At 39.1% G+C, this 16,545-nt stretch overlaps 1 protein-coding gene across 8 annotated transcripts in view; it reads right to left on the bottom strand.

Moving 5' to 3' along the window:
- The window catches only part of HIPK3 (homeodomain interacting protein kinase 3), a 107,930-nt gene that overhangs the window by 11,783 nt on the left and 79,602 nt on the right, over nt 1–16,545 (bottom strand). For all 8 annotated transcript variants that reach the window (XM_047776038.1, XM_047776035.1, XM_047776041.1 and 5 more), the window contains 5 exons: nt 4,766–4,885; nt 3,403–3,489; nt 2,704–2,888; nt 1,491–1,650; nt 963–1,086 (listed from right to left, as the gene is read on the bottom strand). In XM_047776038.1, the coding sequence (XP_047631994.1) occupies nt 963–1,086; nt 1,491–1,650; nt 2,704–2,888; nt 3,403–3,489; nt 4,766–4,885 (676 nt within the window). The remainder of the gene's footprint in view (nt 1–962; nt 1,087–1,490; nt 1,651–2,703; nt 2,889–3,402; nt 3,490–4,765; nt 4,886–16,545) is intronic.

Below are 16,545 nucleotides of genomic sequence, written 5' to 3' on the forward strand. Positions count from 1 at the left end.
TTGGTCACATCCTTAAATCAAATAAAAATTTCAAATAACCTTCAGAATCTAAAAATATTAGAGATGAAAATGATCAAGACAGTATCTATTCGGTCTGTTTTCGTTGACTATGGCTGAAATAGATTAATACACTTGTCTAAAATAGCGATGCAAATAGCAGAAGCAGAACTAGACCCCAGGTATCCTGACTTAGCACTGAGCACTCTCACTTACGACTACACAGCATCACCACCACACGTCAAAGAGTTATTTAAGGTCCATTTGAAATCAACATCCTGATTTAAGACACGACCAAATGTTAAAGCCTAGCTAGCAAGGACAAAATGCTAGGAAAGCATATGGGAAAGAGGGCTTTATTCTAGTTATTCTAGTCTCAAGGTTGACCACTATCACTCTTTTAGCACTAAGAAGTTCCCCAGTTTGAGAATTCATGGCCTCTTCAAAGGTATTCTGTTGTCCATTTCACTTGAAGATTTGAGCTGACATTTTTACCTAAATAAGGACAATTTGATCAAAACCAATCTTTAGGAAAAAACAAAACAAAATTAAGCTATGGGCAGAACAAGACTATGACATTTTAGGACAGAAATCCTTTGACCAAAATTTAAAGAGCTGAGCTCTCGGTCACTGCAATGTCTATCTAGTGAGGATATGCAGACAATAAGTACTTATCTAAGCATCTGAAGCAGTTATACCCAGTATAGGGCAGTTTCCAGGTTTATTAGTTTCTACTAAGGTATTTTTTTTCATGCTAGACTCTATAGGAAATACAACTGTCACATGATCCATTTTGTTAATGATGACTACAATGGAGCTCCAGTCAAGAAAAGAGTATCACTGGTCTAAAGGCTACTGACCAGCTTAAATTAAATTCAAAGATGGCACTAAATGAAGCAAAATTCATGCAGTGTATTTAATGAATAGATGCCTAGATTCAAAGAGTAATTTACACAAAAGAATACCTTGAAGAGCTGGGGGACAGATAATCAGTGTCTGCTGAAAAGCATCACCACAACCAAAGTGAGCAGTTCCGGCCTGCAGAGGAATTCCATGGTGCACAACTGAATGAGCAGATGTGGTTAACGCCTGAAACAATTGAGGTACATGGCATTCATTATACAGAGCAGCCTTCCCGTTGTTATACACATGCTTTATAAGTAGAATTCAAATGCATTTCATGAAATCATAATTCTGTGATAAAAATGGACCCAGAAATTGATTTTGCCAAAGTCTACTTTCTGTGGAGTTGAGACACAGGAGAGTAGATCATACCAAAAGAATGAAAGAAAAAAAAATGGATTTGAGTAGGTATGTTCCAATTGCTACCCTGAAACATTAGAAATTTAATAGAATAGCCATAGTAAGACTTCATCAGCACTGTAACTTTTAATTGCTGACATGGAAATTTCTGCATACTTCAAAAGCAAAATGAGCAATCACTTAAAAAAAAAAAAAGGATTATAAATTATCAAATACTCTTAAGTTCTTACCTGACTTCTTAATGTGCCAATTTTAGTGAAATTTGCTGTCAGATTAGCAGCACTGCTTGGAGCAACTGGTCTTAAAAGTGACGTTTTATTGTGATTATTTGTGTCACATGAATTTGGATGGGACTTGCAGATATCCATAATATGAAAACAGGACTTTACACTGCAAGAGAAAAAGTAAAAGGTAATTGTAATACTATTTTTCAAACGTTTACAGTAGTTTAAAATGAAAAATTATTTCCAAAAGGAAAAAAGTCTATGGTGTGCACTTAATCTGCTTATTTCCAACACTATTTCTACTAGGAAATTCTGTAAGAATAACATCAAATTTTAAAGCAAGTAAGAGTATATACTTATATCTGAAATATTTTTTCAAGACAGTAAAACAATAGTGAGAGCTTTCTGGTTAGCATACTATAATTTTATGACTTCTAATACTTTTTTCTAAATTTCTCTATCTCCATATCCCTAAATTAATGGCACTATGCATGTGGTTATCCCACTATTTTCAAAGTGCTTATACACAGAGGCCATTAGACATTTTTAAGTGTTAGGGATGTGAAGGGGAGTTGGACTTTATAAAAGTATTAATTTTAAAAGTAATTCACAATAATGAGTATCAGGTTGTTCCTTTATCTCCTTCATTCAGCCTTTTTAAAATATTAAAAGAAGCTGTTTTAAGTGCTTTACCTTACTCTCTTCAGCCTATAAAAAAGAGGACCAGGGGTTAAGATTTACTTAAGGTAGCACTTCTGAGGCCTTGGCAATTTGGGTATACCTTCTTCTCTACTAACCCATAAAAAAACCGCCTTTCCTTTCACAATGCAGAGGGGAAAGTAAATGGTGTGAAGGGAAACAGAAAATGGAGGTTTTTTGCAGGACTCAAAATTGAAGAAAGAAAAGCTGTTAACACTTCCTCTAACTACAAATATGCCTGGTCATTAAGGTAGGAATGTCATGTAAAGAAAACATCATTCAGTCACTCAGTCTGCTATTTTGGAAAAAGAACATTGAAATGTGATTTAGACTTGCATTCTAATTTTATTCTGCAACTTACAATCCTATGTGAACTTGGTCAAGTTGGCTTAACCTCTTTTGACTCAGTTTATTTATATTTAGTGAAGAAACTGAATCATTTTTCTAACACACTGGTTTTCTATAGATTTAGCATTATCATTTCTCCAGGATCATTTTAAAAGATTTTAAAGTAACTTACTGGTTGCTATGAGGAAAATCTAGAAGATGTTTCATGTTAACAAAAGGATGGTTCAAAGTCTCAATTGGAGTAATTCTTAAATCTGCATCAATCAGCAACATTTTTTTCAACAGACTAACAAATTCTCGTCTATCAGCTTTCTCAGCCAAAAGATCACTTCCTTCTAAATCCATCACTGTGTTCATCTACAAAATCAGAAATTCAAGTTGTTTAACAAAAACAAGCCATACAATGTAGCATATGCTAAAGTCTCACAGTTAAAAAACAAAACAAACTACCACACGGGAAAGAATAAAGAACTACAATTATTTTGAAATAAGAAAGAATAATTGAATTTAACAAATTCTCAAAAATATTTTGAGGTATCAAAGAGCATTCAAAGCAGGAAAAAAATTTTGTAACTAAACAAATCCACTTCTACCAAGATAAGTAAAAGAAACATGTCTGCTAGGGTTTTCCCTTTTACAGAAAATACTTTTTACTAAAGAACGAGATAATGTAAATTAAATATTTGATAAAGACAAATGCAATTTAGTTCCTGAAACCTTAGAAATAATTTTGTTTAAAAACAACAACAACAAAGCTTAAAAACAGCGATCACTCCATCACTTAGAAAATGATTAACGTCTTGTGGCACTTTGGCATTCAAGTTGACCAGCATAAGCATCTAAGATTGACAAGTGTGACTGTGGTACTCACATGCACTATATCATCCAGACTGCTGAATATGTACTTTCTGGCTTCTTTAGACTTCATTCCTGTCTCTGTCTCATGTTCTTCCAGTGTCTTATTGAAGAATAAAGAGGGAAAATAATATTTTATTACCCACCATTTATAAATTCTTTCTTTAGAGATTTTGTGTGTGTGTGTGTGTGTGTGTGTGTGTGTGTGTGTGTGTGTTTGCCTTTTCTAGGGCCACTTCCCGCAGTATATGGAGGTTCCCAGTCTAGGGATCAAATCGGAGCTGTAGCCGCCGGCCTACACCAGAGCCACAGCAACACAAGATCCGAGCCGTGTCTACGACCTACACCACAGCTCACAGCAACGCCAGATCCTTAACCCACTGAGCAAGGCCAGGGATCGAACCCGCAACCTCATGGTTTCTAGTCGGATTCGTTAACCACTGTGCCACTACGGAAACTCCTATAAATTCTTTATTTCTTTAGCCTGCCACATTTAGTCTAATATATTGAACATTCTAAGGCGAGTAGGAGTTTCAAAAGAACAACTATCAAAAATGTAAATCATTGGAGTTCTCTGGTGGCTCAAGAGGTTAAGGAGCCAGTGCTGTCACTGCTGTGGCTTTGGTTACTGCTGGTAGCATGGGTTTGATCCCTGGCCCAGGAATTTCCAAAACAACAATTTTTTACAAGTACACAAAAAATGAAAAGAACTTGGTTCAGGTAAAAAAATATTACATATGAGAGTTCCCGTCATAGCATAGTGGAAATGAATCTGACTAGGATTCATGAGGTTGCAGGTTCGATCCTTGGCCTCACTCAGTGGGTTGAGGATCTGGCATTGCTGTGAGCTGTGGTGTAGGTTGCAGGTGCAGCTCAGATCTGGTGTTTCACTGGCTGTGGCGTAGGCCAGCAGCTCTAGCTCCGATTGGACCCCTAGCATGGGAACCTCCATATGCCGCTGGCACAGCCCTAAAAAGCAAAAATAAGTAAATAAATAAATAAAAAATTACATATGTAATAAACTCCTTAACAAAATTATAATTATAAAGTTAATCATTAAGGATTTACTGATCATACGAATAAATTAGGTACTTGGGTTATGCAGTAAGTGGTTAATCCCTGTCCTATAAAGCTTAATAAATGTAGAACTGTGTAAGAGAGATATACAACACAAAATGATAAACATAAGATTTTTAAGTTAATAACTGTGTTGCCAGGTTAGAGAACGAGCCTAAGGTATTAAGAAAGGACTCTCCTCCTTGAGGGTAAGAGGGTCAAAAACAAAATTTCAAAATAAGAAAGAATGCAATAAAATAAAAACAGGCACAGAGGGTATTATCCATGCCCTGGATTTTCTAAATATTTTTTAAATGAATTACCTTTAATCTCCAACCAGAATGAGAGATATCTGTTTCTCTGCAAAAAAATCTTGTGGATTTTGTGCCCACATTTAACAACTGTTCTCCTGGTAATCCTTGAGTCTGAGAAATGTATCGAATCTAAAAAATAAATTATAAAACAGTTACTCTTTTATTCCAAGAGGTAATAGTGGGAAACCACTGGAGAAATTTATGCAGAAAATTTTGACAAGTTGCTTGACTTAATGACAAGCTGACTTAAGGTGGTGAAGTAGGACTACGGGAGCAGTGGATGGGACGTGTCTACATCATTGGCATTCATATGACTGGCTGAACATTCTTCCCCCAGAACAAGCTCTCCCCTCCTTGGTACCTCTCTCTCTCCTTACTCTGTTGAATTTTTTCTGCTGTTCTTTTTACCATCTGATATTCTGTACATTTACATCCTTTTTTTCTTACTCCATCCTGCAGCAGAATATGTTTCATAAAAGGAAGAACTTTTTGTTTCCTTTCATGTACACCCCTGATAGAGCCTGGTATATATATACAGCTAGCCCTCACACATTCCCCAACTCAGTAACTCCGAAGCACAAGGAATAAACAGAGGACTGACTCCTTTAAACTGCGTTTGTGAACACAATGTTTCTTTCTTTTCTTGGGGGTGGGGGGTTGTGTGGCACCCGTGGCATGTGGAGTTCCCAAGTCAGGGGTGGAACCTGTGCCACAGCAGTGACCCAAGCTGCTGCAGTGACAATGCTGGATCCATGAATTGCTGCATCACAAAGGAACTCCCAGTGTTCTTTTTTAAACCTCAGAAACAATCAGTCCATCTTCTTCTGCATGATCTATTCTTTTCTCTCTATGAGATCTTTGCCCTCAATCTACAAGTATGTTTAGTATCTTCCAGCCTAAAAACAAAAAATAATACCCAACTCCTTTAACTATTTTAAATGACTTTCTTACTCAGTTAAAAGTCTTAAAATAGTGGCCTATATTTTAACTCCCATTCTAACTTCAACACACAACAGTAAGAATTTTACTACTGGACGTTCCCATCATGGCACAATGGAAACGATTCCAACCAGGAATCATGAGGTTGAGGGTTCGATCCCTGGCCTTGCTCAGTGGGTTAAGGATCTAGCACTGTCATGAGCGGTGGTGTAGGTCACAGACACAGCTCGGATCCAGTGTTGCTGTGGCATTGCTATGGCTGTGGTGTAGGCAAGCAGCTGTAGCTCTGATTAGACCCCTAGCCTGGGAACCTCCATATGCCAAAAAAAGGAAAAAAAAGAAAAAAAGAATTTTACTGTTACTCTTACAATATGGTACTAAGATAAGTAATATCCTGTTAATAACTGACACAATAATAGTCACATATTAAATCCTTATCTTTCTTTGACACTATTGGCCATTATCGTCTTACTTAAAAACTCTACTGACTTATAACGTCCATTTCCACCTCATTTTTTTCTAGTTCTCTTCCTACTTCTAGACACTCTTTGAATGCCTTCCTCCATTTGTTGCATGGCACTGCATTCCAGAATTTTAACTGTCTTCTTTCCCTCTACAAGGTCCAAGTGCCCACAGTTTTATCTCTGTTTCTGTATCTAAATATTTATCTCTAGCTCTAGAGCTGTAGCTCCAACTGCTTACTGAAACTCTCCATCTGGCAGGCCTTTAGGAACCTCAAAGTGAACATACCCTAAACAGATTTTCCCTTAAAACTGTTAATCCTCATGCATTCCCCACTTTGGTGAACACTACCACCATCCAACTGCCCACATCAGATACCTGAAATTTATGTCAGACAAGTCCCATTCCCTCATCACCCTCCTCCCAACATCTAAAACCCTAACCATTTTACCACATTAGTATTTTTCATAACTGTCACTCTCTCCATCGCTCTTTGAGGTTTTCTTCAGTTATGAGCTATACAATCTCACAGTCCTCCTCATCAGTCCAAGTGCCTTCTTCCTAAGGACCCCATCCACTCACCCCCAATTCATTATTCATATTGCTAAGAACAAGAAATTGCTAACAGCCATTTTGCTAAAATGCAAATCTTACTGTTACTCCCCTGTGTAAAACTACTTTACTGCCTACACAATGGATTCCAAATCTCTAATCATGGCAGAGGGGCCCTCCAGCTTTATCTTTTTCAGCTCTTTATACTCCTGAATCCAGCCCCATCCAGCACCAAGCTAAACTTTGCCTAGGCTAGTTTCTCTTTCTTGTTTGCTCTCAACTCCTACTTATCAATCAATGTCCCTGTCCTCCTCCCTCCTCACTCCCTTCTCTGCCACTTCACCAAATCTACATGACAAACTTTTTCTGTTTCTTCTTTAAGACCCAGTTCAAGAAATTCTCCTATGGGGGTTCCCGATCTGGCTCAGTGGTAACAAACCCAGCTAGTATCCATGAGAATGCAGGTTCAATCCCTGGGCTAGCTCAGTGGGTTAAAGACACGGCATTGCCATGAGCTGTAGCGTAGGTTGCAGACATGGCTCAGATCCCAAGTCACTGTGGCTATGGCATAAGCTGGCACCTACACCTTCGATTTGACCCATAGCCTGGGAACTTCATATGCCATGGGTGTGGCCCTAAAAAGACAAAAAAGGAATTCTCCCCTGTAAAGTATGCCTAATCATCCAAAACAGAGAACATTATAAATCAACTATATGCCAATAAAAATTTTTAAAAAAATAAAGGAAAAAGAAGAGGCAATTATCTTCCATGCTACCTTCGTACCTAGAAGGTAAAAATTTTAATGATTTATAACACTATATACAATTACATTTTTACTTGTCAGTTGCCCATTAAGACCATGCGTCCCCCAATTTTACATGAAATAACTAAAATCTCCATCTTACAAATTAGTTTCATTTCATTAAAGTACAATGTCTTCCCCTCACCCCACAATCCCCCCAAGTACCTGAGTTCCTTGTTTTATGGAAACAGAAAATGAAAAGTACTAAGAGCTTAGGACCTGGGTGCCTCAGATGGCAGGAAAGGCATTCAACAACTCAACTTCAACATACACAGAGCATCATTATGCGTCAGATGCTAAATATCTACAGAAGAATAAAATACGGTGCCAAACTTCAAACAGCATTAATTCAGTAGAACAGAAAAATACTGAAGCACATAATAGCAATTAAACTAGAAGTGCCATTATGAAGAAGAAAACAAAGGGCTAAAAGGGCACATTAGAGCAATTAATGTACCCAAGACATTGGGATGGCACTGAAAAAAAAAAAAAAAATGAAGTGGCAAATGAAGTTGCAAGTTTATTTTTGGTCAGGATGCCTGCCAGTCATTTAAAGAGAATCTGTTCCATCTATATGCTTCTCCTGTCCCCAACAGATGAAGCTTAAGGACCTGACTCAAAAACAATTCAGGAGTTCCTGTCATGGCTCAGTAGAAACAAATCTGATCCAGCGTTGCTATGAGCTATGGTGTAGGTCACAGACACAGCTTGGATCTGACATTGTGGTGGCTGTGGCATAGGCTGGTGGCTACAGCTCCAATTCAACCCGAGAACCTCCATGTGCCATGGGTGCGGTCCTAAAAAGACCCCAAAAAATAAATAAATAATTAAGAAAAAAAATTCATACATTTGCCTTCAAACCTCAACTAGAATTAAGATTAAAAAAAAAATCACATTGTCAGAAATATGAACTATGAAATTCTAAATACTGTTGGAGGATGAGCTGAAGGGTTATAATGTAGAGCTAGATTTGATGGCCATGTTAACAAAATCTGAGTTAAGAGTGAGCAGAAATTCTGAGTAGCAAGTTAGAATCAGAACAGACAAAAGTACTTAGGGAGTTCTCTTGTGGCACCTTTTTATTTTTTTTTAATTTTTGTTTTTTGTCTTTTTAGGGCTGCACCCGTGGCATATGGAGGTTCCCAGGCTATCAAGAAGAAAAATCAAGAAGAAACAGATCAACTGAACAGACGGACTGCTTGAAAGGAAATTGAATATGTAATAAACACACTCCCTACAAACAAAAGTCCAGGACCAGATGGCTTCGCGAGCAAATTCTACCAAACATACAAAGAGGAACTTATACCCATCCTCCTTAAACTTTTCCAAAAGGTTGAAGATGAAGGAACACCCCCAAAGACATTCTATGATGGCACCATCACCCTAATACCAAAACCAGACAAAGATACTACCAAAAAAGAAAACTATAGGTCAGTATCTCTGATGAATATAGATGCAAAAATTATCAACAAAATTTTAGCCAACCAAATCCAACAACATATAAAAAGATCATATGGAGTTCCCGTCGTGGCGCACCAGTGGTTAATGAATCCGACTAGGAACCTTGAGGTTGCAGGTTCGATCCCTGCCCTTGCTCAGTGGGTTGAGGATCCAACGTTGCCGTTAGCTGTGGTGTAGGTCGCAGATGTGGCTCGGATCCTGAGTTGCTGTGGTTCTGGCGTAGGCTGGAAGCTACAGCTCTGATTAGACCCCTAGCCTGGGAATCTCCATATGCTGCGGGAGCGGCCCAAGAAATGGCAAAAAGACAAAAAAATAGAAATAAAAAAATAAATAAAAAGATCATACACCATGACCAACTGGGATTCATGCCATGTTCACAAGGATGGTTCAACATATGCAAATCAATCAATGTCACACACCTCATTAACCAAAGAAAAGTCAAAAACCAATGATCATCTCAATAGATGCAGAAAAAGCATTTGACAAAATCCAACATCCATTCATGGTAAAAACTCTTATCAAAGTGGGTATAAAGGGAACATACCTTAACATAATAAAAGCCATTTATGACAAACCCACAGCCAATATAATACTCAATGGAGAAAAGCTGAAAGCCTTCCCACTAAAATCTGGAGCAAGACAAGGATGCCCATTCTCACCACTTTCATTCAACATGGTATTGGAAGTCCTAGCCATAGCAATCAGACAAATAAAATAAATAGAAACAAAGAAATAAAGAAAATAAAGAAATAAAAGGTATCCAAATTGGAAGAGAAGAGGTAAAATTGTCATTGTATGCGGATGACATGACACTATATGCAGAAAACCCTAAGGACTCAACTGCAAAACTACTTGAACTGATCAACAAATTCAGCAAAGTAGCAGGATATAAGATTAACATTCAGAAACGAGTCACATTTCTATATACTAACAATGAAATATTAGAAAAGGAATACAAAAATACAATACCTTTTAAAATTGCACCCCAAAAATCAAATACCTGGGAATAAACCTGACCAAGGAGATCAAAGACTCATATGCTGAGAACTATAAAGCATTAATCAAGTTAATTAAAGAGGATGCAAAGAAACGGAAAGATATCCCATGCTCCTGGATTGGACAAATTAATATTGTAAAAATGTCCATACTGCCCAAAGCAATCTACAGATGCAATGCAATCCCTATCAAATTACCCATGAAATTTTTCACAGAACTAGAACAAACAATCCAAAAATTTATATGGAACCACAAAAAAGACCCAGAATTGCCAAAGCAATCCCGAGGAACAAAAACCAAGCAGGAGGCATAACTCTCCCAGACTTCAGGCAATATTACAAAGCCACAGTCATCAAGACAGCGTGGTGCTAGTACCAAAACATACAGACGGACCAAAGGAACAGAATAGAGAACCCAGAAATAAACCCAGATACCTAAAGTCAATTAATCTTCAACAAAGGAGGCAAGAATATAAAACGGGAAAAGACACTTTTTCCAGCAAGTGGTGCTGGAAAAACTGGACAGCCACATGTAAATCAATGAAACTGGAACACAGCCTCACACCATGCACAAAAATAAACTCAAAATGGCTTAAAGATTTAAATGTAAGACAAGACAACACCAAACTCCTAGAAGAGAACCATAGGCAAAATATTCTCTGATATCAACCTTAAAAATGTCTTCTGAGGCCAGTCTCCCAAAGCAACAGAAATAAGAGCAAAAATAAACCAATGGGACCTCATCAAATTGACAAGCTTTTGCACAGCAAAGGAAACCATAAAAAAACCAAAAAGACAACTTACAGAATGGGAGAAAATAGTTTCAAAGGATGCAACTGACAAGGGCTTAATCTCTAAAATATATGAGCAACTTATACAACTCAACAGCAAAAAAGCCAACAACCCAATGGAAAAATGGGCAAAAGACCTGAATAGACATTTCTCCAAAGAAGATATACAGATGGCCAACAAATACATGAAAAAATGCTCAACATCGCTGACTATAAGAGAAATGCAAATCAAAACCACTATGAGATACCCCCTCACACCAGTCAGAATGGCCATCATTAATAAGTCCACAAATAACAAATGTTCAGAGGGTGTGGAGAAAAGGGAACCCTCCTGCACTGTTGGTGGGAATGTAAATTGGTACAACCAGTATGGAAAACAGTATGGAGGTACCTTGGGAACTATACATAGAACTACCATATGACCTACCAACCCCACTCTTGGGCATATATCCGGACAAAACTTTCCTTGAAAAAGACATATGCACCCACATGTTCATTGCAGCACTAGTCACAATAGCCAAGACATAGAAACAACCTAAATGTCCATCGACAGACAACTGGACTTAGAAGATGTGGTGTGTACACACAAATACACACACACACACACACACGCGCACACACAATGGAATACTACTCAGCCATAAAAAGAACAAAATAATGCCATTTGCAGCAACATGGATGGAACTGGAGATTCTCATACTAAGTGAAGTAAGTCAGAAAGAGACAGACAAATAACATATGATTTCACTTATATTTGGAATCTAATATATGGCATAAAGAAACATTTTCACAGAAAAGAGGATCATGGACATGGAGAACAGACTTGTGGCCACCAAGGGGGAGGGGGAGGAAGTGGGATGGCGCAGGAATTTGGGGTTAACAGATGCAAACTATTGCCTCTGGAATGGATAAGCAATGGGATCCTGCTGTAATAGCACTGGGAACTGTGTCTGGTCACTTGTGATGGAGCATGACAATGTGAGAAAAAAGAATGTACACGTGTGTATGACTGGGTCACTTTGCTGTGCAATAGAAAATTGACAGAACACTGTAATCAGCTATTATGGAAAAAAATAAAAATTATAAAAAAAGAACTTGCCACGCTCTTCTGGCCTATAGTGTTTCTTTAGAAAAATCGGGTGATAGCCTTATTGGGGTTCCCTTATAATTAACTTTTTTCTCTTGCTGCCTTTAGAATCCTCTCTTTAATTTTTGCCACTTTATTATAATATGTCTTGGTGTGGGCCTGTTTGGGCTTCTTTGGAGCCCTCTGTTCTTCCTGTATCTTGATATCTGTTTCCTTTAGATTTGGAAAGTTTTAAGCCATAATTTCTTCAAATATATTTTCAATTCCCTTTTCTTTTTCTTCCCCTTCTGGAATCCCTATTATGTGTAGATTGGCCCACTTTATGTCCCATAGATCTCTTACATTGCTTTCATGTTTTTTATTTGGTTTTCTGCCTGCTGTCCTGATTGGGTGACTTCCATTATTCTATCCTGCCAGTCACTAATTTGTTCCTCTGCATTTATCTTATCCATTCTGCTCTTCAGTGACTTTAACTCAGTTTATGTCTTTGCAAATGAATGTTAATTTTTCTTGGCTCCTCCTTATATTTTCTAGATCCTTTCTAAAGTAATCTGTATTATGGCTCATATCCACTCTTAATTCCTTCACATTCACTCTTAATTCCTTTAGTATTTTCATCATCTCCTTACTGAACTCAGTGTCTGTTAGACTGCAGAGGTCTGTTTCACTGTTTGCTCCTTTGGATGAATTCTCCTGTTCTTTTAACTGGGAATGGTTCCTGAGCTTCTTCATTTTGTTTTGTTTATTCTGTGAGTTTAGGGAAAACAACTACTTTAGAGGACTATTTATATATAAGAGCATCCCTGGGTAGTTAGTGAGGGCCTTTTTTTTTTGGCGTGAGGGTTTCTTTTGGTTTAGATGTTTGCTGTATCTTTCCTCAGTGTGTGCAGGCTGTTATCCCCTTAATATGGGGTGTGCTGGTATATGGCCTCCGGCTGCTTCCAGGAAAATGGAAGCAATGGGCAGGGCTAGTAGCCAGTGTCTGGTTGTCAGGGCCTTGACAGTGCCAAGGACCCACAGGGAGGTAGCACAGGTTGCTCCTAGTTGCAGGGCCCTGGCAAGTGGCAGTGATCCTTAGGCAGGTGTAGGCAGTGCCCAGAGTGTTTGGCAGTGGCAGCAGCAGAGCATGTGTGTTCCCGGGGGAGTGAGAGCAACAACGGTTGGCACTTGGTTGCAGTGTCCTCCTCTGTGCTGACCCGAGGTGACTGGGGCCACAGTTGGTGCCTGTTCATGGTTCCCTAGTGGTGGCAGGCCACACCCACCTCTGGAGTCTGAGATGGCTATAGTGGTTTGCTGCCACCGCCCATAGCCTACATAAGAGGGGCCCCACCTCCCATAGCCCATGAGAGAGGCATCCCACTGCCTGTAGCCTGCACAATAGACACCCCATCACCCAAGAGCCCAGGCATGTGCAGCCTAGTCCCACTGCTCCTCTTCTTGTCCTCCCCCAACAATGACACCTTTCTTCTCTGTGGGCCCATACCTTCTCCCAGGATCCCTAGACTGTGGCACACCACTCCCCAGCCCATGGCACATGGCTCCATAGCCCCTGAGGCTGTCTCTTCACAGCCAGCCTTAGTCCTCTCTCCAGAACTGATCTCTGGAGCCTGAGTCTTATCATACAGGCCCTGCCAGAGCATCTCAGGCTATGGTGTCCAGGGGTGGTGGTACTGATTGTTTGTGCAGCTCTCTCTTTGCTTTGCCCTCCTCATTCCAGCTGCTGCGCTTTTCTAGGAGGCTTTGAGGTCACGCCATCTTGGCAGATCTCCCTGTCAGTTAGATGGCCTCCCAGGGTGCGGCTTCTTTTCCTCTTTCACAGCTCCTCTCAGGAGTGCTGGTCATGTCCTGATTCCTTTTTTCTCTCTTCTCTTTCCCGCTCTTTTTTGTTGTTGTTCTACCCAGTTATGTGAGGGGTTTCTTGCACTTTTTGGAGGCTTAAAGCCTTCTGCCAGTGTTCAGTAAATAGTCTGTGTGAATCATTCCACATGTAGATAGGTTTTTTTGCTGTTTTTCAGAAGGTGAGCATCATGTCTTACTCCTCAGCCATCTTGATCCCGCCCATCACTGGAAGTCTTCATTTCTGTAAATGTTCCATGTGCACTTGAAAAGATGTCTTCAGCAGTTTTGTGTGTAGTATTGAGTGTAGTGCTCTATCACTAGGTCAACTTGTTAATCACATGTTCAAATCCTCTATATTCTTACTGATTTTTTTCTATCTACTTTATCAATTACTGAAAGAAATGTGCCTTAAACCTCTAATTGTGATTGTGGGTTTGTCTTATTTCTTCTTTTTTTTTTTTTTTGGTTCTACCAATTTTAAATGTATACTTTTTTATGATTTTTATTTTTTCCATTATAGTTGGTTTATAGTATTCTATCAATTTTACACTGTACAGCAAAGTGACCCAGCCACACACACACTCTTTTCTCACATTTTCCTTCATCAAAATATTTTGAAGTTGTTGCTAGAGATATAAAAGATATAATTTTTGTATTCGTGTTGAATTTCTAAATTAATTGGCTGAGCTTCCACTCTTTTTATTTTTATTTAAGTTGAGAGTTAAGTTTTATTTGGGGAAAAATTAGGGCTTAAGCCCAGGAGACAGTATCTCAGGTAGCCCTGAGAAACTGCTCCCAGGAGGCGAGGATTCCACCCTTTAAATAATACTGACACATTTATAATATAAAAACACTCCTGTTGGAGTTCCTGCTGTGGCATAGTGGGTTAAGAACCTAACTTCAGTGGCTTGGGTTGCTGCAGAAGCATGGGTTAACTCCCCAGCCCGCTGCAGTGGGTTAAAGGATCCCACTTAGGTTGCAAATGCAGCTCAAATTCAATCCCTGGTCTAGGAACTGCCATATGCCATTAAAAAACAACAACAACAACAAAACAAAACAAAACAAAACAAAAACATTCCTCTTGTTTAAAAGCAATGTAATTGTTATTAATAAAAACAAAACAGAAGAATGACTACCTTGTATAAATACATTCTCAGAGATAAATATTTGTATAAAATGTTATCACAGGAGAACTAGCATGGTCTGCTGGATCCTCCCTTAGAACTCAAATCTGGAGACAGAATATCAATGGAGGTTGATAAATCTAAAAACTATATAAAGGCTGTGAAAACCGGAGTTTCCGCTATGGTGCAATGGGATCAGCAGTGTCTCTGCAGTGCTAGGACACAGGTTCAATCCCTGGTCTGGCAAAGATGTTAAAGGATCCAGTGTTGTCACAACTGTGGCTAGGATTTGATCCCTGGCCCAGGAATTCCATAAGCCATGGGACAGCCAAAAGAGGAGAAAAAAAAAAACCTCCCGTGAAAACTCTCTTGATCTCTAAGCAATAGCAGACTGTGAATGGAAGGGCGGAGGTGGAATGTGGAAGAGGGCCAGTGTCAGGGAGCCAGGGCAGACTGGGGCAGGGTTTAGTTGGACTCTTTCATTGCCTTCAAAATATCATTATCCATGAGGGGGCCTACTGCTAATAGCATAGTTTCTGGATTCAGATTGCCTGTGTTGGATTCTTGGGCAAATTATTAAACTTCCCCCCACCTTGGCTTCCTCATCTGTAAAACCTCACAGGGTTGCTGTGAACATTAAATGAGTTAATTAAAGTGTTAAGTACTGTTCCTGGCACAAAAAAGAGCTGAGTAAGTATTAATTAGTAATGATACTACTGCCCACTGTAAGGGAAATAATAAGTTAAAAAATAAAATAGCCACAATACCTCAAGTGGGTATCCTAGTATATCACAGCAGCTGATGACTAGAATAGGAAACAATAGAGAGAGGCATACCCTGCTGATGGCCCTTTCATATTCTAATTAGATGATCATAATCCAGGGAATTGAAGAAAATTTATGAAATTCAACATTAATAGACTAAAGTAATAAAAAAAACCCAAAAAACTCACTACATGAACATTTTAACAGATTAAAAAAAAGCATTTCAGAGTCCAAAAACAATTTAGGATTAAAAAAAACTTTAAAAATCAGGAAGAGAAGGGACATCTCTTATCTTTAAAGAAGACGTGTATCAAAACCTACTCAGTAAGCACTAGACTTGATAATGAGTGTTATGTATAAGTCTAAGATTGGAGCCAAAACATACATCATCACTTCTATTTGCTCCCATTCACGTATCTTAGAAGATAACTTTTTTTTTTGTCTTTTTGTCTTTTGTTGTTGTAGTTGTTGTTGTTGTTGCTGTTGCTATTTCTTGGGCCGCTCCCGCGGCATATGGAGGTTCCCAGGCTAGGGGTCGAATCGGAGCTGTAGCCGCCGGCCTACGCCAGAGCCACAGCAACACGGGATCCGAGCCGCGTCTGCAACCTACACCACAGCTCACGGCAACGCCGAATCGTTAACCCACTGAGCAAGGGCAGGGACCGAACCTACAACCTCATGGTTCCTAGTCGGATTCGTTAACCACTGCGCCACGATGGGAACTCCAGAAGATAACTTTTAAAACAATGAATTGATAACTCCAACTGTGATGCTATATGAGTAATATACATCCTAAATATATTATAATATTGTTAATCTGGATCAGATAACACCTGCTCTCAGTTTATTTATTTATTTATTTATTTTGTCTTTTTGCCTTTTTCTGGGGCCATGCCCGTGGCATATGGAGGTTCCCAGGCTAGGGGTCGAATCAGAGCTGTAGCCGCCAGCCTATGCCAGAGCCACAGCAACA

This window comes from Phacochoerus africanus, chromosome 4 (assembly GCF_016906955.1).
Source record: "Phacochoerus africanus isolate WHEZ1 chromosome 4, ROS_Pafr_v1, whole genome shotgun sequence".
Taxonomy (NCBI): domain Eukaryota; kingdom Metazoa; phylum Chordata; class Mammalia; order Artiodactyla; family Suidae; genus Phacochoerus; species Phacochoerus africanus.